This window comes from Taudactylus pleione, unplaced genomic scaffold (assembly GCF_031769625.1).
Source record: "Taudactylus pleione unplaced genomic scaffold, aTauple2 ptg000188l, whole genome shotgun sequence".
Classification (NCBI taxonomy): Eukaryota; Metazoa; Chordata; class Amphibia; order Anura; family Myobatrachidae; genus Taudactylus; species Taudactylus pleione.
In genome coordinates, this window is record NW_028284590.1 from 5,923,623 (window position 1) to 5,948,148 (window position 24,526).

Sequence of the window (24,526 nt, forward strand, 5' to 3'; positions counted from 1 at the left end):
ACCACCAGGGTGAATAAAGGGGCAAGCGGGATGCCGGCAACCCGGGGGTTAATATGCTAGCCAGGGGAGGAAGCCTTCCCTGTCTAGCGGCTCCTCCCCTCAGCTCAGCGCGCCTTTCAGCACGTAGTTTGGCGTCGCTGAGCTGCAGATTCCTCGGCCACTCCTCCTCTGAGGTCTCCAGCAGCCATTTTCTCTGTGGCAGCACAGATACTCTCAGGGAGCACGCGAACCGGTCCCCCTGTGTATCTCTCCCCTGCAAAAGGACAGTGTACACAGCACTATAGCCCTCCCAGACACTGAATCTGGGCAGGTTGATTGTAGTGGAAAGGTGCAGTGAGTATATCTTCCTGCATGGTATGTGACTTTTGCTAGTGCTGCCTGTCTGTGCTAATTTCTACTTACTGTCAGCCTATACCTATCCCTTTCCTTCTCCTACAAGCCCTACAGGTGTGCGGGGTAAGGGTGTTTCTACTGACCTCACTTATATAGATCACGTATTTGTGAGGTCCGTCACATACAGTTGTGTGCTACACAGGGCCATATTGTGGGCTGTTGTCCAGCACACTGGTGAGTGCGCATGTTTTCTTCCTATGTAATAACTGTATATTTAATTATATAGTCTGTCATGTCTGAGGAGGAGATTGAGCACTCCGTGGCTCCGGTATTGTTCTCCTGCAGGCGCTGTTCAGCAGGAGTGGATAGGGAGGATTTGTCACAGGACGGCCTGTGCGGACGGTGCCAGGCGGTCCCTGGTACGTCTAAACCTCCTATGTCGCAGGAGCCACCATGGGCGATGTTTTCCCAGGTGCTGGTGTCCATCGCGGACCGTCTGTCGGTCCCGACGTCCCCCCGGGTGTCCCACAATTATTGCAGACTCCCCCGGGGTCTCAGCCTGTTGGTCCCTATGTGGGGTTGCCAATGTATATACAGTCCACCCCTGTGGCGCAGCAGGCTGTGGTGCCGTTTCAGGCTCCTGTGGCAACTCCTCCACCCTGGGTGGATGCGCTTTCCCACACTGTCCAAGATTTGGCGGCAACATCTTCGGCCTTTCAGTCGATGTTGCGCAGTGACGTGCCCTCCAGGGCGTCTAAACGCTCAGTCATGGCGCAGGCTGCGCATCTTCCGGATTCTGAGGGGTCCTCGGACGATGGTGAGGTGCAGGATGACTCAGCCTCAGATGCCTCAGTCCAGGAGGTAGACAGTAAGTCTTCCATCAATGTGCAGGCTCTGGTTAAGGCGGTGCGGGCCATTCTTCTGATTGAGGATGAGGCCCCCGCTCCCAAGTCGAGGTATCCTAGTTTTAAAAGAGCTAAGGTTACTTCTGCAGTGTTCCCCTTGTCTGATCAGTTGACTGATCATATGGCGGTGGCCTGGCAGACACCCAGTAAGCGTTTCCTGCCACAGAAACGCTTGGCGTCCAATTATCCATTCCCGGAGGCGCATTATAAGAAATGGGAAACTCCGCCTGCAGTCGATTCCCATGTAACACGCCTCATCAGGAGTGCTACTTTGCCATTGCCGTCTATATCCTCGCTGAAGGATCCTACGGACAGGAAGGTGGAGACTTGTTTAAAGTCTATTTATTCTCTCTCAGGGGCGGTAGCCCGGCCGTCCATGGCCATCTCCTGGGTGGCCAAGGCCATTGAGGGGTGGGCCAACGCCTTGGAGGACGTGTTTACGGATGAAGCTCCGGACGTCCAGAGGGCGTTGTTAGGACAGATGAGAGATGCCGCCTCCTACATTGGAGAAGCATCTTTGGATGCTAGCCTGTTGACCTCTAGGGTTTCGGCGGCAGCAGTGTCTGCTCGTAGATCCTTGTGGTTGCGGTCTTGGAGAGCAGACGCGGATTCAAAGAAAGGCTTGGAGGCCTTACCTTTTAATGGAGAATTACTATTTGGTCCGGACCTGGACAAAATAGTAGATACCCTGGCGAAATCCAAGTCAGCCTTCCTCCCTTCAGCTACTACACCTGCTAAGGTCCGGAGCTCGGCCTTTCGTTCCTTTCGGGTTCAGGGCAGGGCAAAGGGTCAGTCTTTCCCGAGGCAGTCCGCACCCAAGACCGCCTCAAAGCCAAAGAAGCAAGCCTGGAGTGCTAGGCGCCCTTCTTCCAAGCCAGAAGATAAGCCTTCTGCGTGATGGGACGGGCCTCCCTCTGGGGGACCCCAGAGTGGGAGGCCGACTTCTTCAATTCGCCCAGTGCTGGCACAATACCACCACGGATGCCTGGGTGCGAGAAGTGGTCTCCCAGGGGTACGCACTGTCTTTTCGGCACAGGCCGCCTTGCCAGTTTTTTTGCACAAGTCCTTCTCAGGACAAAACCAAGACCTTGCAGGTTCAGGAAGCCATAGAGGCCTTGCTGACGGCGGGGGTCATTATACCCGTACCACAGTCTCAACGTGGGATGGAGTATTACTCTACGCTGTTTCTGGTGCAGAAACCCAATGGCTCTCATCGCCCCATACTCAATTTGAAGTCCCTGAACAGGTTTCTCAGGGTTCCCAAATTCAGGATGGAAACTTTGCGTTCCATCATTCTGGCGATGGAACCGGGGGATTATATCGTCTCCCTGGATATCCAGGACGCCTACCTCCATGTGCCTATAGCAACATCGCACCAACAGTTTCTGCAGTTTGCTATTCTCCACTACCAATTCAGGGCTCTCCACGGCACCAAGGGTATTTACCAAGGTGATGGCGGTCATGGCGGCTCACCTTCGGAGCCAGGGGATACGGTTCCTACCGTATCTAGACGACCTCCTCTTGCTTGCAAGCTCCCCGGAGGTACTGATCCAGCATCTCCACCTGACGGTCGCTTGTTTACAGGCGCACGGGTGGTTGATGAACTGGAAGTCCTCCCTCATCCCATCACAGCGGATGGTTCATTTGGGGGCCCTGCTGGACTCTCGTCAGCAACGGATTTTTCTGACTCCAGAGAAGGTCTCCTCCTTACAGCTGCGGATTCACAGTTGTCTGAGCAGTGGCAGAGTGTCGGTGCACTCAGCGATGAGCGTTTTGGGGTCCATGGTGTCGGCATTCGACATGGAGTTTGCCCAGTTCCATTCCAGGCCCCTGCAGAGGCTGATTCTTTCGGAATGGAACGGATTGCCACACAGGATCCGCTCTCAGATGCTGGTGTTGTCCTCGGAGGTGCGTCTGTCCCTGGCCTGGTGGCTACAGACTGCTCATCTCCTCGAGGGGCGCCCCTTTTGGATCCCGGAATGGGTTCTGCTCACGACAGATGCCAGTCTCCGGGGTTGGGGGGCGGTGACAGGCTCCTTGTCCCTTCAGGGTCGTTGGTTGGCGGAGGAAGCGATTCTTCCCATCAACATCCTGGAACTGCGGGCAGTGTACAGAGCCCTGCAGTCGTCCGGCACCGCTCTTCACGAAAGGGCCGTTCAGGTGCAGTCAGACAACGCCACCACGGTGGCGTACATCAATCACCAAGGAGGGACTCGCAGTCGAGCTTCGATGTCGGAGGTGTCCCGCGTCCTGGCTTGGGCAGAGCGCTATCTTCCAGCTCTCTCGGCAGTCTTCATCCCGTAGTCCTCAATTGGGAGGCAGACTTCCTCAGCCATTACGACGTGCATCCCGGGGAATGGTCGCTTCATCCAGAGGTATTCCAACTACTCGTGGACAAGTGGGGGCTGCCAGAGCTGGACCTGATGGCGTCCCGTCACAATCACAGGCTGCCCATGTACGGGTCAAGGACAAGGGACGCAGGCGCAAGTCTGATAGACGCGCTGTCGGTGAGATGGCAGTTTCACCTTGCTTACTTGTTCCCTCCGATATCTCTGCTGCCTCGAGTCCTGCGCAAGTTCAAGCAGGACGGAGGCACACTGATCCTGGTGGCCCAGAAGGCCGTGGTACTCCGATCTGCGGAGCCTGTCCATCGACGCTCCGTACCTCCTACCTCAACGGCGGGACCTGTTGTCTCAGGGGCCCTGTCTTCACCCGGATCTGGGTCGACTATCTTTGACGGCGTGGCTCTTGAGACAGCCGTCCTGAGGTCTCGGGGCTTTTCTAGCTCCGTTATTACCACCATGCTGAGGGCGCGCAAGCCTGCTTCCGCGAGGATCTCCCACAGAGTGTGGCACACTTACTTTCAGTGGTGCGAGGCCAGAAAATATGATCCCCAGGTGTTCCGGGTTTCACGTATTCTGGGTTTCCTTCAGTCGGGTTTGGACTTAGGATTACGTCTTTCCTCACTGAAGGTGCACGTGTCTGCTCTGTCGGTGTGGTTCCAGCGCAGGATTGCTGCTATGCCGGATGTACACACCTTTTTCCAGGGTGTTTTAAGAATCCAGCCTCCCTTTGTGCCACCTGTGGCCCCGTGGGATTTGGCGGTGGTTCTTCGGGCCTTACAGGGTCCTCCTTTTGAGCCCTTGGAGTCAGTGTAGCTCAAGTGGCTAACCTTTAAGATTCCTCTTGGCAATTGCTTCTGCCAGGAGGGTTTCGGATTTGGGGGCGCTTTCCTGTCGTCCCCCTTTTCTGGTTTTTCATCAGGACAGAGCGATGCTCCGCACTCGTCCTGATTTCCTGCCTAAGGTGGTTTCCAGGTTCCACATTAATCAGGAAATTGTTGTACCAGCCTTTCAGTCGCCTGATCTTTCGGCTGGGGAGGCTTCTTTAGACGTTGTCCGTGCACTCCAGGTTTATGTGGACCGGACTAGTTCTGTGAGGAAGTCTGATTCTTTGTTTATCCTCTTTGGTTTTCACAAGAGGGGTTGGCCTGCCAACAAACAGACTCTAGCCCGTTGGCTTCGTTCTGTTATTATTGAGGCTTATGTGCAGGAGGGTTTACCTGTTCCAGCCTCTGTTAAGGCTCATTCCACTCGGTCTGTGGGCCCTTCTTGGGCTGCTAGCCGTGGTTCAGCTGTGTAAGGCGGCCACCTGGTCTTCCATTCAGACCTTTTTGAGGTTCTATGCGTTTGACACCTTTGCCTCTCAGGATGCATCCTTTGGGCGCCGGGTTCTCCTCTCAGCACAGGTGCGTCCCCGCCCTTAGTTGGACTTCTTTGGGACATCCCCAAGGTCACCCTGTGGACCCCTATGGACCCTGAAGTAGAAAACAAGAGATATGGTAAGAACTTACCTTTGTTATCTCTGTTTCTACGAAGTCCACAGGGCACCTGTCCTGACGCACCTGGCTTCATATGGGCTCTGTGACTGGTCACCGGTTTTCCATCTCCCATTTCTGTGAGTATGGTTCTTGTGTGTTCCAGTCTTCCTTCTCTCTGTTTCGTCTCCTCCTCCGGCCATGGCTGCTTACCAACTGAGGTGCCTGTGGCTCGGGGGCGGGGTATAGAGGAGGATGGACCCAAGGGCTTCCTGGGAGCAGCTAAAAGCTTTAACTCCGTGGTGCCCGAGGATCCAGGATCCAGCTATACGCCAAGGTCACCCTGTGGACCCTATGGACTTCGTAGAAACAGAGATAACAAAGGTAAGTTCTTACCATATCTCTTGTTATCTGCAGTGACCCACACGTTTCCACTAACTAAACGAGCATTTTGGAGACCTGCATATGTATATGTGGTCACAACATTGGGACACACACTCTATTACCGGACTGTGCTATCCACGGAGATTTGTTTTGAGCAAAATTACTATTGCAGAGTGCCTCTGATATATTGAAGTGAGGAAAGGATACAAATAGATTCTATGTGCATAGAGAAGTTACATTCCATGAGAGCGGGTTACTTTGTATGAAGCTTTTATTATTACTTTTACAATTGTGCAATTTTGCTGTGATTTTGCGGACATGTTTTTACTGAATTAACCCTGCGTCAGGCGCAGCTGGCCTGACAGGCGCCTCAAAGCTGTTCTATCTCACTACGCCGCCGCATGGGGCGCAGGGGCCTGCCCTTCCTAGTACCTTCCTATCTCTAGGTGCTGTTTGAAACCCCCCTAGTCAGTTTTCCCGCCGCCTGCGTGGAGTGCAGTAGTGACCTTCCTGGCCTCTCAGGCTCTTTGCGCCCGAACTTGTCCGACTTTTGAAGGTACGTATTTCTTTTTATTTTGCTCATTTTATGAATGAAAATTACAAAGGTTGTGGGTATTTTGCGGAAATATGTAGGTTTGTCCAGGGTGGTCGCTTAGGCATACTGCGCCTCTTAAAATTTAGTATTTTTGTTTTACTTGCTTTAAGGTTAATAAATGTGGTTTTGTGAATCAGATTTCCATATATTCTCTCTTTGTACATCCTAATGAAGGTCACTGATCACTTCAAGAACGTTAGAATTGAGTTAATTAGGTGCTAATTACTATTTTATAACAGGTACCCGAACCTGGGAGTCTGAGGTGCGCCTGACGCAGGATTAAGGGATCATTTGCCCAATTGTTTTAATATGGGTTTGGTATGAAATGCTGACGGCTGAATAGCTGCCGGCTCAAATCCCAATGCCGGAAGCTCAATCAGTGAAGATCCCAACCGGGGCGATAAGTACTCTAAACCTTGCCCAGAAACTGAGTTTTTCCTCTGCTGTCCCAATCACCCTCCAAACATGATGTGGACGGGACTTGTAAGCTGTCCGACAGGTGCAGTGGGCATTTCCCTATGTGAAGTGGAGAGCACATATTGAAAAGTTAACCACCATTAACTTGTGTCTGCTGCTGCCACTTCTATTACACTCACACACTGCTGATAATAATGTACCCTGTGGGTAATAGGGCAGAATGCTCAGTGTACTGTGTGACCATCCCTGTGTCTGGTGCTGCTCCTGTTACACTCACACACTGCTGATAATAATGTGCCCTCTGGGGTAATAGGGCAGAATGCTCAGTGTACTGTGTGACTCTCCCTGTGTCTGGTGCTGCCACTTCTATTACACTCACACACTGCTGATAATAATGTACCCTGTGGGTAATAGGGCAGAATGCTCAGTGTACAGTGTGAGCCTCCCTGTGTCTGGTGCTGCTGCTCCTATTACACTCACACACTGCTGATAATAATGTGCCCTGTGGGTAATAGGGCAGAATGCTCAGTGTACTGTGTGACCATCCCTGTGTCTGGTGCTGCTCCTGTTACACTCACACACTGCTGATAATAATGTGCCCTCTGGGGTAATAGGGCAGAATGCTCAGTGTACTGTGTGACTCTCCCTGTGTCTGGTGCTTCCACTTCTATTACACTCACACACTGCTGATAATAATGTACCCTGTGGGTAATAGGGCAGAATGCTCAGTGTACAGTGTGAGCCTCCCTGTGTCTGGTGCTGCTGCTCCTATTACACTCACACACTGCTGATAATAATGTGCCCTGTGGGTAATAGGGCAGAATGCTCAGTGTACTGTGTGACCATCCCTGTGTCTGGTGCTGCTCCTGTTACACTCACACACTGCTGATAATAATGTGCCCTCTGGGGTAATAGGGCAGAATGCTCAGTGTACTGTGTGACTCTCCCTGTGTCTGGTGCTTCCACTTCTATTACACTCACACACTGCTGATAATAATGTACCCTGTGGGTAATAGGGCAGAATGCTCAGTGTACAGTGTGAACCTCCCTGTGTCTGGTGCTGCTGCTCCTATTACACTCACACACTGCTGATAATAATGTGCCCTGTGGGTAATAGGGCAGAATGCTCAGTGTACTGTGTGACCATCCCTGTGTCTGGTGCTGCTCCTGTTACACTCACACACTGCTGATAATAATGTGCCCTCTGGGGTAATAGGGCAGAATGCTCAGTGTACTGTGTGACTCTCCCTGTGTCTGGTGCTTCCACTTCTATTACACTCACACACTGCTGATAATAATGTACCCTGTGGGTAATAGGGCAGAATGCTCAGTGTACAGTGTGAACCTCCCTGTGTCTGGTGCTGCTGCTCCTATTACACTCACACACTGCTGATAATAATGTGCCCTGTGGGTAATAGGGCAGAATGCTCAGTGTACTGTGTGACCATCCCTGTGTCTGGTGCTTCCACTTCTATTACACTCACACACTGCTGATAATAATGTACCCTGTGGGTAATAGGGCAGAATGCTCAGTGTACAGTGTGAACCTCCCTGTGTCTGGTGCTGCTGCTCCTATTACACTCACACACTGCTGATAATAATGTACCCTGTGGGTAATAGGGCAGAATGCTCAGTGTACTGTGTGACCATCCCTGTTTCTGGTGCTGCTCCTGTTACACTCACACACTGCTAATAATAATGTGCCCTCTGGGGTAATAGGGCAGAATGCTCAGTGTACTGTGTGACTCTCCCTGTGTCTGGTGCTGCTGCTCCTATTACACTCACACACTGCTAATAATAATGTGCCCTCTGGGGTAATAGGGCAGAATGCTCAGTGTACTGTGTGACTCTCCCTGTGTCTGGTGCTGCTGCTCCTATTACACTCACACACTGCTGATAATAATGTGCTCTGTGGGTAATAGGGCAGAATGCTCAGTGTACTCTGTGACCCTCCCTGTGTCTGGTGCTGCTCCTATTACACTCACACACTGCTGATGATAATGTGCCTTGCCTTGTGGGTAATGGCAGAATGTTCAGTGTACTTTTTTTTTTTTTTTTTTATTCAATACATTTTTATTGATTTTTTTAATAAACATTTACAAACATAAAATTACAGTGCTGAATTGTCGTAAAAACGATGTAATGACATTTGCTGTACAATAAATTTATATATACTTTTTCAAAGAGGACAGACGTAGTCTCATATTTCGTTGGAGTTTAAAACATCAACTCGAGATATATAGAAAAAACTATTTCTGAAGCGATCCAACATGGACATTTACGTTCAATTCCCATCAAACGAGTCACAAATAAGTATGTCACACTAAATCACAATTTAAGCATTATACATAGGAAAACGTATTATGTCAAATGTTTGACATGTATCATCAGGGCTCAGTAAGCAATAACTAATCACCAACAGACTTTTAATTGGCATGACGAGCATATGACGATTTAATCCATCTAGACCAAATTTTAAGGTATTTTCTGATTTCCTGGCTATATATACATATTTTTTGTGGGAAACTACTTGGTTTACCAACGATAGCCATGTGCTGATGTTCGGGCCGCAAGGTGCCATCCATTCCCTCACTATGCACACCTTAGCGAGCCTACACATTGTTTACAAATAGTTCAGGGTATTTATCAATAGAATCTACTTCAATATTAGCTAGAATACAGGATACCGGATTGAGGACATCTTGTGATATACCCGTCTCTGATATAATAATAATAATATAATCTGATATAATGATATATAATTTTCTTGCCAGAAAGTGTTTGTCTTTGGACACTGCTATATAAGGTGCCAAAAAGTTCCCTCTGGTAAATTACATTTAGGACATTGTGTATTTGCCCTACCCCCAATTGCGTATAGCCTAGTAGGTGTCATATATACTCTGTGAAGTATAAACAACTGCATCTGCTGATATCGAGCCGATACTGTGGCATTGCATGGACTAGCCAGGGCTTCCTGCCATGCCTCATCCGAGAGTACACCAACATCATTTACCCATTTTTCTCTAATATGCGCTAGATCTGAGTCGTGATCCCTATCCAATAATTTATTATATAAAATAGAAATCAGGCGGCGAGAACCTAATAGATGTCGTCATTATTTTAAGCAGCGAGTCTTGGAGAAGCAGAGTAGCCCCTCCGAGTTTAGCATTAAGTGCATGCCTGCATTGAAGGAATCCATAAAAGTATTACCCAGGGACTATAAACTCATCCTGAATTTGTTGAAATGATTTCAGATACCCTTCTCGGTATAATTGCCCAATAGATGTCACTCCCCATTTTCCCCTACCTTCCCAACTTGTAACTCAAGAGAGCTCAGTAAGCTCCCTCGCATGAGCTAACCGCGGGTATCTGGATCTAACCCCTCCACCTTTAGAATCTGCGAGGGCAATCTCCAAATCATTACAGCTTGTTTAAAGCGGGGGATTCTGACAATTATCAAACTATCGCTAAGGAGTAGTTGAACTGGAGACAGACCTGTGCTGCCCCCAGCCATAATATAGTTAAGCATTGAATCTGCCTGTAATTCTTGTAACCACTCCCACAATTGTGCCAGTTGCGAGGCATAATATTATAATTTGAATGAGGGCAATGCCAGACCACCTGAATCTGTCTAGTCAGTGTATCAGTGTTGATTCGAACTCTCCCGCTAGACCAAATTAAAGAGGAAAGCAGACCATCAATCTTTTTAAATATTTGCTTCAGGATATATATTGGGGAATGATGTAGAACATACAGTAGTTTGGGTTGCAAGACCATTTTAACTGTTAACCCGGACTGTCATAGTGAGTGGTAATTTGCCCCAAACAGAGATTGGAGTTTTAATAAACTCCAGCTGGGGTTGATATTAAGGGGCAGATACCGCGAGGGATCTTTGGAAATCCACATTCCAAGGTATTTAAAAGAATTTACCCATTGTAGCGAGAATCGTAAAAGTGAATCAGTTGGGCCAGAATCTACAAATGTAAGTACGTAGGATTTGTCCCAGTTTATCCGTAAACCGGAGTATCTACCGAATGTATCTATAATACTTAAAACATGCGGCATGGAAACTGTATATTTTGAAACAAGCAATAAAATATAGTCTGCATATAACACAATGTTACCGTGGGAACTAAAGTAGATAAGTCCTAGTATATGGGGGCAGGCTCTAATTTTGCACGTCAATGGCAAGGGCGAACAAGATAGGAGACAGCCTTGCCTGATACCCCGGAACAGTGGGAACTGGGAGGAGACAAATCTATTTACTGCAACTATTGCCACTGGAGCCGAGTACAGTAATTTAACCCATTTTATATATCTCGGACCAATCCCAAATCTCTCCAGTGTTTCCCACGAGTATTCCCACTCCACTGAGTCAAATGCCTTAGCGGCGTCAAGAGACATAATGACAGATGTTAAGTCATCATCGCGGGGCATTTGCAAGTAGGTAAACAGGCGTCTGAGATTAATGGCAGTTGATTTGCCAGGCATAAAGCCTGTTTGATCTGGGTGAACCAGTTGTAGTATAACTTGGTTAATTCTGGTAGTTAGAATTTTTGCTATTACCTTTACATCACTAGCCAATAGCGATATGGGCCTTTACGAATCTGTTTGTGAGGCGTCCTTAAAGCTTCTGACATAGAATCCCAAAGCTTGTTATATTCATATATTTGATTGAAAAGATTAAGCAGGCAAGGCAAATAAAAGGCTTTATGTTTCTTATACAACTCTAGGTGGATTCCATCCACCCCTGGAGCTTTTCCGGTGGCAAAGGAGTTAATGGCCATCTCAATCTCTTCTATGGTTATCGGGGAGTCTAATAGGTCACGGTCTTCTTGACTAAGTCTTGGAAGAGATATATCTGCCAAATAGTTGTGAATATCCTGTACCCCATCATCTAAACGAGAACTGTACAATTGACGGTAATATTTAGCAAATTCTTTGGCAATATCTGGTACCTTATTAAATACCACTCCATCGCAGTCAATAATTTAGGCTACATTTATGGATGGTCTCTCGCCTCTGGCTAAATTGGCCAAGTATGATCCGGGTCTATCCCCTGAGGCATATTGGAGGTGAGAAAAAATAGCAATTTAAAGTTTGCCTTATCCTCCAAGCAGTTTTTCCATGCCTTTTTGCGCATCTACCCAATCCTGTCTGTTAGATTCAGAGTTATCCGAAAGGTAGGTCAGTTCCAGCGTTCTACACATTGTCTTCAATTCGAGCTCCTGTTTTTTGTAGAATGATTTAAGGCTGGCTACTCTCTGTATCGACGTACCTCTAAGATATGCCTTAAAAGTATTTCACAAATTGGGTTGAAAAAGCTGTTCACTATATAAATAAAAAAATTCTGACCATGCAGCTTCCAGTTCAAGACTAGCACCCATTCGTGTTAGCCAAAACGGATTGAGTTTCCAGAAAGATTGTCCTCTATGGTCTTCTAAATCAATGGCCAGTGAGATATGGGAGTAGTCAGAGATGCCCCTAGTCTGGTAGTGGATCCTCTGTATACGAGTCATAATGTTTGGTGTTACTAGGGCCAGGTCAATTCTAGAAAATGATCTGTGAGTAGAGGAGAAGTATGAGTATTGCCTTTCATGTGGGTGTCGAAGTCTCCATGCATCTAGTAAGCCCATCTCACTCACCATGTTCTCAAACCCAGTCCCCTGGTCTCTACCAGCCTGGCCCGTGCCAACATGTCTGTCTAACGACAAATTACATTATTGAAATCACCGGCACATATTATTGGTAATCCTGGGAACATAGCCATAAACTCAGCCGCCTTTCTAAGAACTTCATGCAAATATGGGGGAGGGATATATACCGCTAGGAGCAATAATGATAGTGTATTCTGCATTTTATAAAAACAAATCTATCCCCCACATCAGTTTGTATCTGGTCTAATACAAAGGGAATTGGAAGAGTTGGTCCAAGCACAGGTTTTCGGCGCGTTTTTTCTAAATTCGCCAACCATATTAAATATAACCGGTAATGACTCGTCTGTTATGTAAACATACATCAAAAAGACTGTGAACAGATATAACTTGTGTTCCCGGCGGTGCTCCCCAAGAGTTAAATATATGTATACAAACAAAGAAGAAGAAAAAGAAAACTCTTTTTGTGGGGGCACTCTATATGTAGAAAAAATTACAGATATTTTTTAATTGGATCTCTTAAGATCAAACAGACTGACAGAACATACAATGTGGTGCTGTGTGGGGGCGAATCACGGTCCTCCTCTCAACACTAGCACCAGACAACACATTTTTATATAATAATGAATAAAATTCTAATTTAAGTCAAATAGATCAATTGACTCCTAATTGTTTTTTATCACTTAATTTAACATCTGATCTCTCACCGTACATGTGAATCTATATGTACGTTTTTATGGTTGTGGTAATTATCAGTTCATCTCAGATCTTCCAAAATCCACATTGTCCATGAATAGTAATGACATTTGAACATTGATACTATCACATAGACCACTCTATTATTTCATAAGTATCTATAAATCCGCTCTATAGTTGTTAATATAGATGCGACAGAAACCAGATATCCCAAACATATAATATATACAATAATCAGTAATCATAAATAGCATTCACAAACAATTCTGTGAGAAATTTCTCATATTTGAAGATGGAATCACTCTCCTATTATGATACTAGATTAGTTTGTGAAAAGCGCCTGTATTGCTCAGGAGTAGTGATCTGCTTTTGATCATATGCCCGTCGGCAGTGATGAACAATGAGAGTCACCCACTCCCATACATGCGTTTGCAAAGTTCCCCTGCATCTGCTGTCAGCTCCCAGAGATGGAGCTGATGAGAGTACAGAAAGTAAAGATATGACATAATAGCTGAGATCATAACAGTGATAACGATGGTATATAAAACTCCATACGGTCAATAACAAAATAAATTTAAAAAGGAAAAAGATATAGATATATAACCTGAATCAATTCTTCAGATAACCTATGGGTGATAAATTCTTATGAAAAAAAGCACCAATTGATTAACCTGCTAATATATGGATAATTGCTGTGCTAAAATAGTAGACAACAATCAATCATTCGGTTAATACGTAAGCAGTCTCAATCAATTATTCTATTCGTGTATAGACACTTACTATGCTAAAATAAGTAACAATAGTCAATTATCCTGCTAATATATAGACAATCTCATACTTAGGCAATCTCCGTCACTTATTCTGTTGATGTATAGACAGTTCCTATGTTTAAATGAATAACAGCAGACAATTATTCTGCTACTATATAAACAGTCACTATCCTTAAATGAGTAGAATGCAATTTATCCCTCTTTATATTTATGCTGGTAAGTATATTCAAGAAATAAGATTAGATACAGAGATAATATCTCTAGAATAGAAATGAGAATGAAAAGCCTCTGTTCCATACAAATCCAGCATATCTGCACAGGTATGTGCTTAGAGCAGTGAATACCTTGCAAAAAAAGCCAGACGCCCTACTAAGAGGCAAAAAGGTTCATACCTTGCTATCAGATATGGGGGAATGATTCCCTTGGTAAGGAAAATCCTTACTATCTGAAAAGGTAGGACCTGAAAGGAGAGATATAGTGTATCAAACCTTTAATACTTCATGATTCCAGAGAGAGGGATAGCTGCTAGCACTTATGGGGATCTGGTTAGCATGCTCCCAGATGTCCCTTGCATGACTGACGCGCGTTTCACCCAGCAGGCTTTGTCATAGGTCCGTATGTGTGCGTGTGTCTGTTGCTCGTTATAAGCGGAAGTAAGTACCCTTTGTATGATCAACGGGCTTCTCCTCCAATAGCATCTATAGCTTCAGATAGTGACAACTTACTTATAATTAATCTCTTTGAGAAATCTCTGACAGAGTCCCAGATTTCCGTCTTGAAAAAAGGCCTCTCCTTCTCCCCTACTGCACATTTCAATAGGTTTCTATGGGAAAAGGACCTTAATTTGTTTTGTAGGAAACTATTATTAACTAAATTTCACGCCATAAAAAAACATCAACTTATGCTAGTAAATTTTCCACAAGATACCAGTGCTGATCTCCCTGGGGACATGATTCCCCATAAAGATCTGGACACTATGAGTTCTCATTTCTGGACAGAAGAGGAGTTGGAAGCAATCCAAATTTTGGAAGATCTAGAGGGTATACATTCAGAAGACCCCATAGACCAGGTTTGCTACAAGAGACCCTCCTGCAAACGTAGATCTACATTTTTCCCACAGGAGATCATATGCCCTGAGATTAAAGTATTTAGAGAAATGATGTCTAAAGATCTGGATACACTACATCAACGTGTAAAGCATAAATCACCGCTCAATAACAACCTAAGTAGGCTAGAGAGACAAGCCTTAAAGGAGATCGGCAAATGGGATGATGTCATCATAAAGCCCTCAGATAAGGGTGGAAATGTGGTCATATGGCCTGTACAACTTTACGTCAAGGAAGCACAGAGACAACTACTAGATGTGAGTTGTTATAAACAGCTTCTGATGAACCCCACTGAAAATTCCAGACAGTCTATAATAGGTTGGTTAATGACTCGTATAAAAAAGGAGTCATTAATAAACAGGAAGCTGAATATTTAACAGTCAAAAATCCCAAAGTACCAACGTTCTACATGCTGCCGAAGGTGCACAAGAGGAAGGAGGAACCACTGGGAAGGCCCATAGTGTCAGGCATAGGGGGATTAAATGAACAGGCCAGTACCTTTATAGACATACACCTGAGAGACTTTGTGCTTGGTCTTCCTTCATATGTACAGGACACCTCAGATGTGCTACGAAAATTAACAGGAATAAAATTAGAAGACGACTGGCTCCTTGCATCTTTAGACGTTGAGTCTTTATACACAAGCATCAATCATTGTAATGGGCTAAGAGCAGTTAGCCAATTCCTAAGCATGAGAGATGATAGAGATTTCAACCAATTTCTGATGGAATTACTGGAATTTGTTTTGAATAAAAACTATTTCACGTTCAACGATAAATTCTTTCTTCAAGTACGGGGCACAGCAATGGGTGCAGCCTGTGCACCCACGTATGCCAACTTATACTTAGGGTGGTGGGAGCAAGAGTTTGTCTTCTGCGAGGTGAACGACGTATTTACGGAAAATGTCATATTATGGATCAGATACATAGATGACATTTTGCTCATCTGGAAAGGCTCGGAAGAAATACTCATACAATTCATTTCAATACTTAATACCAATCTCCTAAATTTAAATCTGACATTTGAGGCAAGTCAGACATCTGTGACATTTTTGGATCTCAAATTGACCAAGGGCAATGATGGATATATCGTCACGGACATGTACCGCAAGAGCACGGCTACAAATAGCCTGCTACACAATACAAGCTCACACTTCCCTCCTACATTACTTAATATTCCAAAGGGAGAATTTCTTCGTTTGAGGAGGAACTGTTCTGACAATAAAGTTTTCAAAGAAAGGAGTATTGAACTGTCTAAAAGATTGAGAGACAGAGGATATAGCCATCGTTCTATCAAAAAGGCTATTCAATATACATCTGATACGAGGAGAGAAAATTTGATATTTCCTCCCAATAAAGGGAAGATTAACAGCAAAGAAAAAATGCGATTCGTGGGTAACTTTAGCCAAGAAATAAAAAATATAGCCACTAAAAACTGGCCGATCCTTTTAATGGATGAAGACCTGAGCCTGGAATTATCAAACCAACCCTTGATGAGTTGGAGAAGGTCAAGGAATATTAGAGACTCTATAGTCCACAGCCACTTTGAAAGAGTGACTAAGAAAACCCGAAAAATTAAAGGATCTTATGCCTGCGGGAATTGCAGGGCCTGTACATGCATGATAAAAAAAGAAAAGATCGAAGACAGATTTGGAAAGACCAGAGAGATCCAAACATTTATTAATTGTAATTCAACTGGAGTCATATACTGTATAGAATGCGTCTGCGGACAGAGATATGTGGGAATGACATCAAGTAAACTGAAATCTCGAATATTGGAGCACGTTGGCAATATAAGAAATGTGGAAACTGATAAAGCCAAAATGAGACAGATTACCACAGTAGCCAGACATGTCTCCATTAAACATCAAGGACAAGCAAAGGTTATTAGCGTGTACGGTCTGGAGAAAATTAATTTAGGCATCCGTGGCGGTGATATGACAAATACATTATTGCGTAAGGAGAGTGAGTGGATTTTTTTACTTAGGACACTTGCTCCGCACGGTTTAAACGAGAATATTAATTAGTGTATTTCTGTAATTATTGAATATACATCATGATGACATTCCGTATACGAATCAGACAACATTTTGAATATCCTATTATCTCCATTTCATAAATAATTTATTGGAAATTTTAATGTGTAAATGTGGAGCACGTCATCATACACTTTTTATATCATAAATAAGGAGATCTCCCTTCCGTGATTGACAGAGCAGTCTAATTTCCATATAAGTCATCGCTTATGTACATGACTCTACTAATGTTATTGGCAAAATTATTGGTATTAGCGTCCCAATATGCTCCTTCCCCTATCAAGTGACTCTAATACTCCTTTTGAACCTTAGTACTCTGACGTACATGAATCTATATCTTCACATATTTTGTACACATGTACATATATTAACAAACCGTCTGCATATTTATCTCTATTGAAATGATCCATATAGACTATATGTGGGCACATATGGAGTTTTCCTTCTCATTACACTGCATGGTGTCTGTCTATGTACAGATATGCAGTTTTAATAATTTGTTAGAGAGTGACTCAATATATGGATTTCTCTCTCTCTTGTGTTAAGTTTAACAGAATGAGATAGTATCTGTCTCCCCATTCACTGTGGAATATGTAATCTGCCACTACTCATTGTTATTGGGATGTATATAGTGGTAGAACCAATAATAATATATATTTAACATACATCACATGCTATATGCCAATATCATGGTTTAGCCTGGAAGTATGGCTAAAGGACGGATATATTAAATATGATGCTCTCTCCTATGATAAAACTGGTGGAGAAAATAACTGCCTGTATGCTCTCGGAATGAGAGCGCGAGTTGGCCCCGCCCACCTACAGCTGACTTGGGGAATTCTCCTAACTTAGTACGTCATTAGTGTTACGTGACTACTCCAAGCACTCCCCCAGCAAGATGCTATTGGAGGAGAAGCCCGTCGATCATACAAAGGGTACTTACTTCCGCTTATAACGAGCAACAGACACACGCACACATACGGACCTATGACAAAGCCTGCTGGGAGAAACGCGCGTCGGTCATGCAAGGGACATCTGGGAGCATGCTAACCAGATCCCCATAAGTGCTAGCAGCTATCCCTCTCTCTGGAATCATGAAGTATTAAAGGTTTGATACACTATATCTCTCCTTTCAGGTCCTACCTTTTCAGATAGTAAGGATTTTCCTTACCAAGGGAATCATTCCCCCATATCTGATAGCAAGGTATGAACCTTTTTTGCCTCTTAGTAGGGCGTCTGGCTTTTTTTTGCAAGGTATTCACTGCTCTAAGCACATACCTGTGCAGATATGCTGGATTTGTATGGAACAGAGGCTTTTCATTCTCATCTCTATTCTAGAGATATTATCTCTGTATCTAATCTTATTTCTTGAATATACTTACCAGCATAAATATAAAGAGGGATAAATTGCATTCTACTCATTTAAGGATAGTGACTGTTTATATAGTAGCAGAATAATTGTCTGCTGTTATTCATTTAAACATAGGAACTGTCTATACATCAACAGAATAAGTGACGGAGATTGCCTAAGTATGAGATTGTCTATATATTAGCAGGATAATTGACTATTGTTACTTATTTTAGCATAGTAAGTGTCTATACACTAATAGAATAATTGATTGAGACTGCTTACGTATTAACCGAATGATTGATTGTTGTCTACTATTTTAGCACAGCAATTATCCATATATTAGCAGGTTAATCAATTGGTGCTTTTTTTCATAAGAATTTATCACCCATAGGTTATCTGAAGAATTGATTCAGGTTATATATCTATATCTTTTTCCTTTTTAAATTTATTTTGTTATTGACCGTATGGAGCTTTATATACCATCGTTATCACTGTTATGATCTCAGCTATTATTTCATATCTTTACTTTCTGTACTCTCATCAGCTCCATCTCTGGGAGCTGACAGCAGATGCAGGGGAACTTTGCAAACGCATGTATGGGAGTGGGTGACTCTCATTGTTCATCACTGCCGACGGGCATATGATCAAAAGCAGATCACTACTCCTAAGCAATACAGGCGCTTTTCACAAACTAATCTAGTATCATAATAGGAGAGTGATTCCATCTTCAAATATGAGAAATTTCTCACAGAATTGTTTGTGAATGCTATTTATGATTACTGATTATTGTATATATTATATGTCTGGGATATCTGGTTTCTGTCGCATCTATATTAACAACTATAGAGCGGATTTATAGATACTTATGAAATAATAGAGTGGTCTATGTGATAGTATCAATGTTCAAATGTCATTACTATTCATGGACAATGTGGATTTTGGAACATCTGAGATGAACTGATAATTACCACAACCATAAAAACGTACATATAGATTCACATGTACGGTGAGAGATCAGATGTTTAATTAAGTGATAAAAAACAATTAGGAGTCACTTGATCTATTTTACTTGAATTAGAATTTTATTCATTATTATATAAAAATATGTGTTGTCTGGTGCTAGTGTTGAGAGGAGGACCGTGATTCGTCCCCACACAGCACCACATTGTATGTTCTGTCAGTCTGTTTGATCTTAAGAGATCCAATTAAAAAATATCTAATTTTTTCTACATATAGAGTGCCCCCACAAAAAGAGTTTTCTTTTTCTTCTTCTTTGTTTCTAATACAAAGGGAACTGACTTATGTACTAGTTTCGAGGCCCCCCTAGACATTGATGTGTGTGAGTGATACGCCCAGCCCACCCAAGGTTTTTTTAATGACATCAGTCCTCGTCCAACTAAGTGTGTCTCTAGTAGGCAAATAATATCCGCTGCATATTGTTTAATCTGTCTAATGACCAGTGAGCGCTTGATTTTGTCGCTTAACCCTCTAACATGCCAAACTAAAAAATTAACATTTTGTGACGCCATCTTAAAATATTGTAGTATTTATGTAAAATCTCGTCCAGCCCTCAAATAATACAAACTTTGCCACTTCTGAAAGATACATAACCAAAACAGCACAAAAACCACCCAACAATTTGCACTCTTCATCCACCTCCCCACCCTGTATACCAGCCCGAACTATGGCATACCTCATCCCAAAACAATCCCCCCCCCTTAGTCCCTACGTCTTATATTAATCAAACTACGGTAATTTCTACCCCTACCCCACTACCTACACAATGTAAATAGGGCAAAATATGTGATGGTCCAAAGGCATAACACAAATGAGGTCTCCAGGTCTATAAATGTATACCCGGGACTTCAAAAATTAAAAAAAATTGAGCTCTCCACTAAAAATTATTCTTTGTAACATAACATGCTAATTTCAATTTGTTTTGTATGCTATGTGTTTTGACACTACAAACAACATTGGACACATTACAACTATAAAAAGTCAGTACGTATACGAATATTTGAAACGATTCAAAAGATCAAACAAACATAAAGGAGATATGTAAGGCTCAGTCTTGGCCAACGGGAGCCTCGCCGGTCTAGCCACAGGGTCTTTTCCCGTGGGGATGCAAAGATTTTAGTTTCTCCATCAGCAACCACCCTCAATTTGGATGGATAAATCATGGCATAAGATATGTTGAGGTCTCTCAGACGCCTTATTATAGTTGAGAACTGTGCTCTCTTTCTGAATCTCTATGGCAGTCTGGAAACACGGAAATCCGAGATCCATTCCACTGCAGGGGACCATTCGTAAAGGCCAAACTAAAGATAACATCCCGATCTCTGTAGTGAAGGAGCTTTGCAATGAGCATGCGAAGCGGGGCCCCTGGAGGCAAGGGCCTAAAAGGAATACGATGGGCTCTTTCCACTGAAAAGTATGGTGAAAAGGAATCTTTATCGAAAGTATTGGTCAGCCATTTTTCAATAAATTGTTCTGGACTATTGCCCTCTTCCTTTTCTGGAAGTCCCACGAACCTCACATCGTTTCTTCTCAACCGACCCTTCATGTCTGATAGCTTTTTCTGGACTGCTAACATCTGCCCATCTAGGGATCCAACTCTGACACCTAAAGGTGTTGTTTGATCTTCTAGGGTAGACGTGCGGGTTTCAAGCTCACCCACACGTTCTCTGACACATTGCAAATCATGATGTATCAATGATAGGTCCGATTGGACTTTACCAATTTTCAATCAGAGAGTCTGGTTTCACATGCATCAGTGACCCTCTGCATTGCAAGATCTGAAGGAGTATCTGATGTTGAGGCCGCAGACTCAGCCGGCGAAACAGTGGGGGATTCACTCCCATGATCAGCAACTTTAGATTGAGCGCCAGAACCTCTAGCGTATTGTACTAATTTTGCAGCTGGGTGATGTTTCACCATATTTATATGCATATAGTACAGTCCGCACCAGTATGCACAGAAAGGGCACAGGGTGTTTGAGACTGTTTATATAAAGCACATGCAGGTCTATAGCAAGAAAACTCACTTGCAGCAGCAGATGCTGAGTTATGTTAATAGGATTAAAACTTGATGTCACACAGCCTCTTTGCAGGGCAGTATAGGATACCCAGGCTTCAAAGGGGGCATCAACAGGGCTCAAGGGAGATGGGAGCACAATAATAAGCACCTCCGGATGGCTCACCAGGCACCTCTCTCACTGTAGAGCGTTTAGAGCGCTCAGCCCAGACCCTTCTCTTGGAGGAAAATGGCGTCTGCTTGTCACGTGGCAGGCTAGCAAGCCCTCATTATGGAGGTGCCTCTGCACCATTCGTTAGCCCCTCTCCTGGCAGAATCCCCAGATGGTCTCACTTCGTCAGCTCCCAGGATAGTGTGCAGCTGGGATGCGCTGTAGAGAAGGCAGCCCGACGGAGACGCCGCCGGCGTGTCACGCAGCCAGACCCGGCAGCAGGCCCCAGAGAAAAAGAGCTCCGGCAGCACCAGTAGCATGGCGCAGCGGCTCGGCTGTCGCCCAGGAGGATCCCCTCACCTTCCACCGCCACCAGCCGGTTAGTGTTTGGGTCCTGGGGGAAAGCAGGATATTGCGTCCGGATGATTAAGACCTGGAGAGCACTTCACCCTACGTGCTACTCCATGCGCCCCTAGGCCACGACCCCTTCAGTGTACTCTTTGATTCTACCTGGTTGTCTGGTTTGTTTGTGTGTGTGTTTTTTTTGCAGCAGTTATTACTTAATATACATTCCTGTCAGTCCTCACATTGAGGGGGAAATTTGATTAGCCACGATAAATTGCTGCGTGATAATTTATCCCCTGGGGTTATCCAATTTGCGCCGAAGCGTGGCAGTGTTGGGGATTTTTTTTGGGACCTCAGCAAGCTCCAAAAAAAAAAAATCCTGATAATTAGCCATTTTTTGGGACGCTGCCCTCGAAAACACATAGGTCCGTGAACTTATGCTTTTTCGCTGGAAACAGAGGTTTTCATGGGAAAAATACAGGCTCTAAATGCATTGCCCAAAGCTTAAAAACAGGGAAAGTCCCATTTTTCGCCCCTGAGAAAATATCGGACACCAACAAGTCTGTAGTTTAGTTTTGCCCTGCTACAGCCCTAGCGCCCTCTATAGCAAAGGTACAGCAGTGTCCCCAAAATAGATTCAGAAAAACAGATTTTGATGTACAAAAATCGTATATTTATTAATCCTCCGTCATCTTGGTGTTTTCTCAAAAGCTATAAATGCAGAAATTTCAAGCCTGTATGGTTTAAGTCACCTTAAGGCAAGGATGGACAAACTTAAGACAACCAACCTGATGGTGTCATTATAGTGACCCCAAAAGTCCTGTTGCAGAAATGCCATGCAACATGGGATTAGTATTATTGTAAATATTAAATTGCATTGTTATATTTAAAGTAATCTCCCTTTCCTTTTGTGGAGGGATGGATATAGTTTGGCAAACTCCAATGTGATTCTTTGTATTCCCAAGATCCAGTGTTGTTCTAGTGGATTCCGAGAAAATTATTTAAGGTAGATTTAAAGCTCCAATTTTATATTTACAATTATACTAAACTTATGTTGTGTGGCATTTCTGCAATGGAACAAAGTATTAATATTTCTTGATATTTGTTATATGGTAATTAAGACCGGGCTGCACAAGTCTTTAGGAACAAATTAAGCAATGCACCTAAAAAGAATCCCTACTGGATCCTAACTTTTTGAAATCCTCTATGCAATATAACACCTTATCAGGCTCTTGAAAAGATCCTGTTGCCTCCTATATTTGACTGACTGGCTTCTACGTCTGATCGGCCTTGCCTTAAGGTGACTTAAACGATACAAGCTTGAAATAACACCAAGCTGGTTGGAGGCAGGGGCGTATCTATAATGGGTGCAGGGTGTGCGGGGAACACGGGCCCCGCACACCCTGCACCCATAATATTACTTGCCTCTCCGGAATCCCACGTCGGCGCGTGGGTCCGGCGCTGTAAAACAACTGGAAAATGGCCGCTTCGGACACTTTTCCGTCGTTTGCGCAGTACAGGGAAATTGGCCGCCACAGCCATTTTCCTGGTGACCTGTGCATGCACTATAGACTCTTGGTGCACTGTAGTTCCCAGAGTCTATAACTCTGGTGCTGGCCGCGCACAGCTCAGTGCGCAGCCGGGCGGAGAGGAGGGGGCCCGTTTTGGAGACTACACACGGGCCCACTCCTCTCTAGAAACGCCCCTGGTTGGAGGACTAACATTCTATACATAATTCATTAAGCAGGAGGTGGCTAATTATGGCCCAGATTTATCCGCAAGTTGATATTCTTGTTATCACTCGTTACTAATCTGAAATGTTACTGCAACCAATCAGCTCCTATCTGTCACTTGTTGGAAAAATGAGAGTGGCTGATTGGTTGGAGCACCATTTAAGAGTAGCATTGATTTATCACTCGTTGATAAATCTTGGCCTGTGTATGTAGTGGACTTAAGTTTTCTGAAGTCACCTCATGGGATCTGCTTGGCCTGAGCAGTAAACGATTGGATGTGAACACACACCAATTAGATTGCACGGTATGATTGTTTAATCAAATTAACATTTTGTGTATGTGAGAATCCAATAATAATGAATGTACGTAACCAAGTTGATGACCGACCACTTTTGTAGTATGTAGTTAGAAAAGTCTATATAAAAATGATCAAAAGCAAACCATAAAATTGGGGTGACCGAAGGTAGAATAGGTCTCTTTCTATCATGTTTGCCAGGGATGTAGACCCATCATTTTGTTCTGTTCTGCAGTTCTTACCTGTCGATGCTTTGTTATATATACAATTGCTGTGAAGTATTGCATGTGGCATAGGGTTACAATTCCTCTATACAGGTTTCCTTTGAATGGCTTTATCTGTTCTTTGCTGCAGGTCTCATTGAGGGTTATGCCGCTGAGAAAGCTGCTCTAGAGGAAGCGTTGTCGGCAAAGGAGAGCTCTCAACACCAACTGGTGGTGGAACTGGAAAAGTCACGGGAACAGCTGAAAGTCCTGACACAGGAACCTTCTGTGTTTGGAGAAGAGAAGGAAGTGTTGCTGAGACTGCAGGAGGTTCTGTCTGGCAGCGTCAGAGACATTGAAGTTGGTGAGTATCTTTAGAAGAAACTAGTAGAACCGGTTTAATCATTCATGGTATTTGCCTTTTGCACTTGACAATGTTCCAGTGTGTCTAAGCTTTAAGAGTCTGTTTAGGCTTACTTTAATGAAATAAGATGAAAACATCAGGGGACTGTTTTTTTATTTGCCAATTTATTTAACCAGTTGGAGGAGCCTGCTAAACTTTGGTTATAGAATGTAAATCCTCCCCGTCTACACCCCTCACCTGCAAGAAAGTGTTTTTGTTGTGCACACCAGTGTTGGGTGTTTTTCTCCATATGGCTGCCTATGGAAGCTTTGTTTATGTACTACGTCGGTGCGTCTGTGT

At 44.1% G+C, this 24,526-nt stretch overlaps 1 protein-coding gene across 6 annotated transcripts in view; it reads left to right on the forward strand.

The window, feature by feature from the left end:
• PCNT (pericentrin) overlaps window positions 1–24,526 on the forward strand; it is a 201,463-nt gene that overhangs the window by 111,825 nt on the left and 65,112 nt on the right. For all 6 annotated transcript variants that reach the window (XM_088476398.1, XM_088476400.1, XM_088476402.1 and 3 more), the window contains exon 25: window positions 23,975–24,187. In XM_088476398.1, coding sequence (XP_088332524.1) covers window positions 23,975–24,187 — 213 coding nt within the window. The remainder of the gene's footprint in view (window positions 1–23,974; window positions 24,188–24,526) is intronic.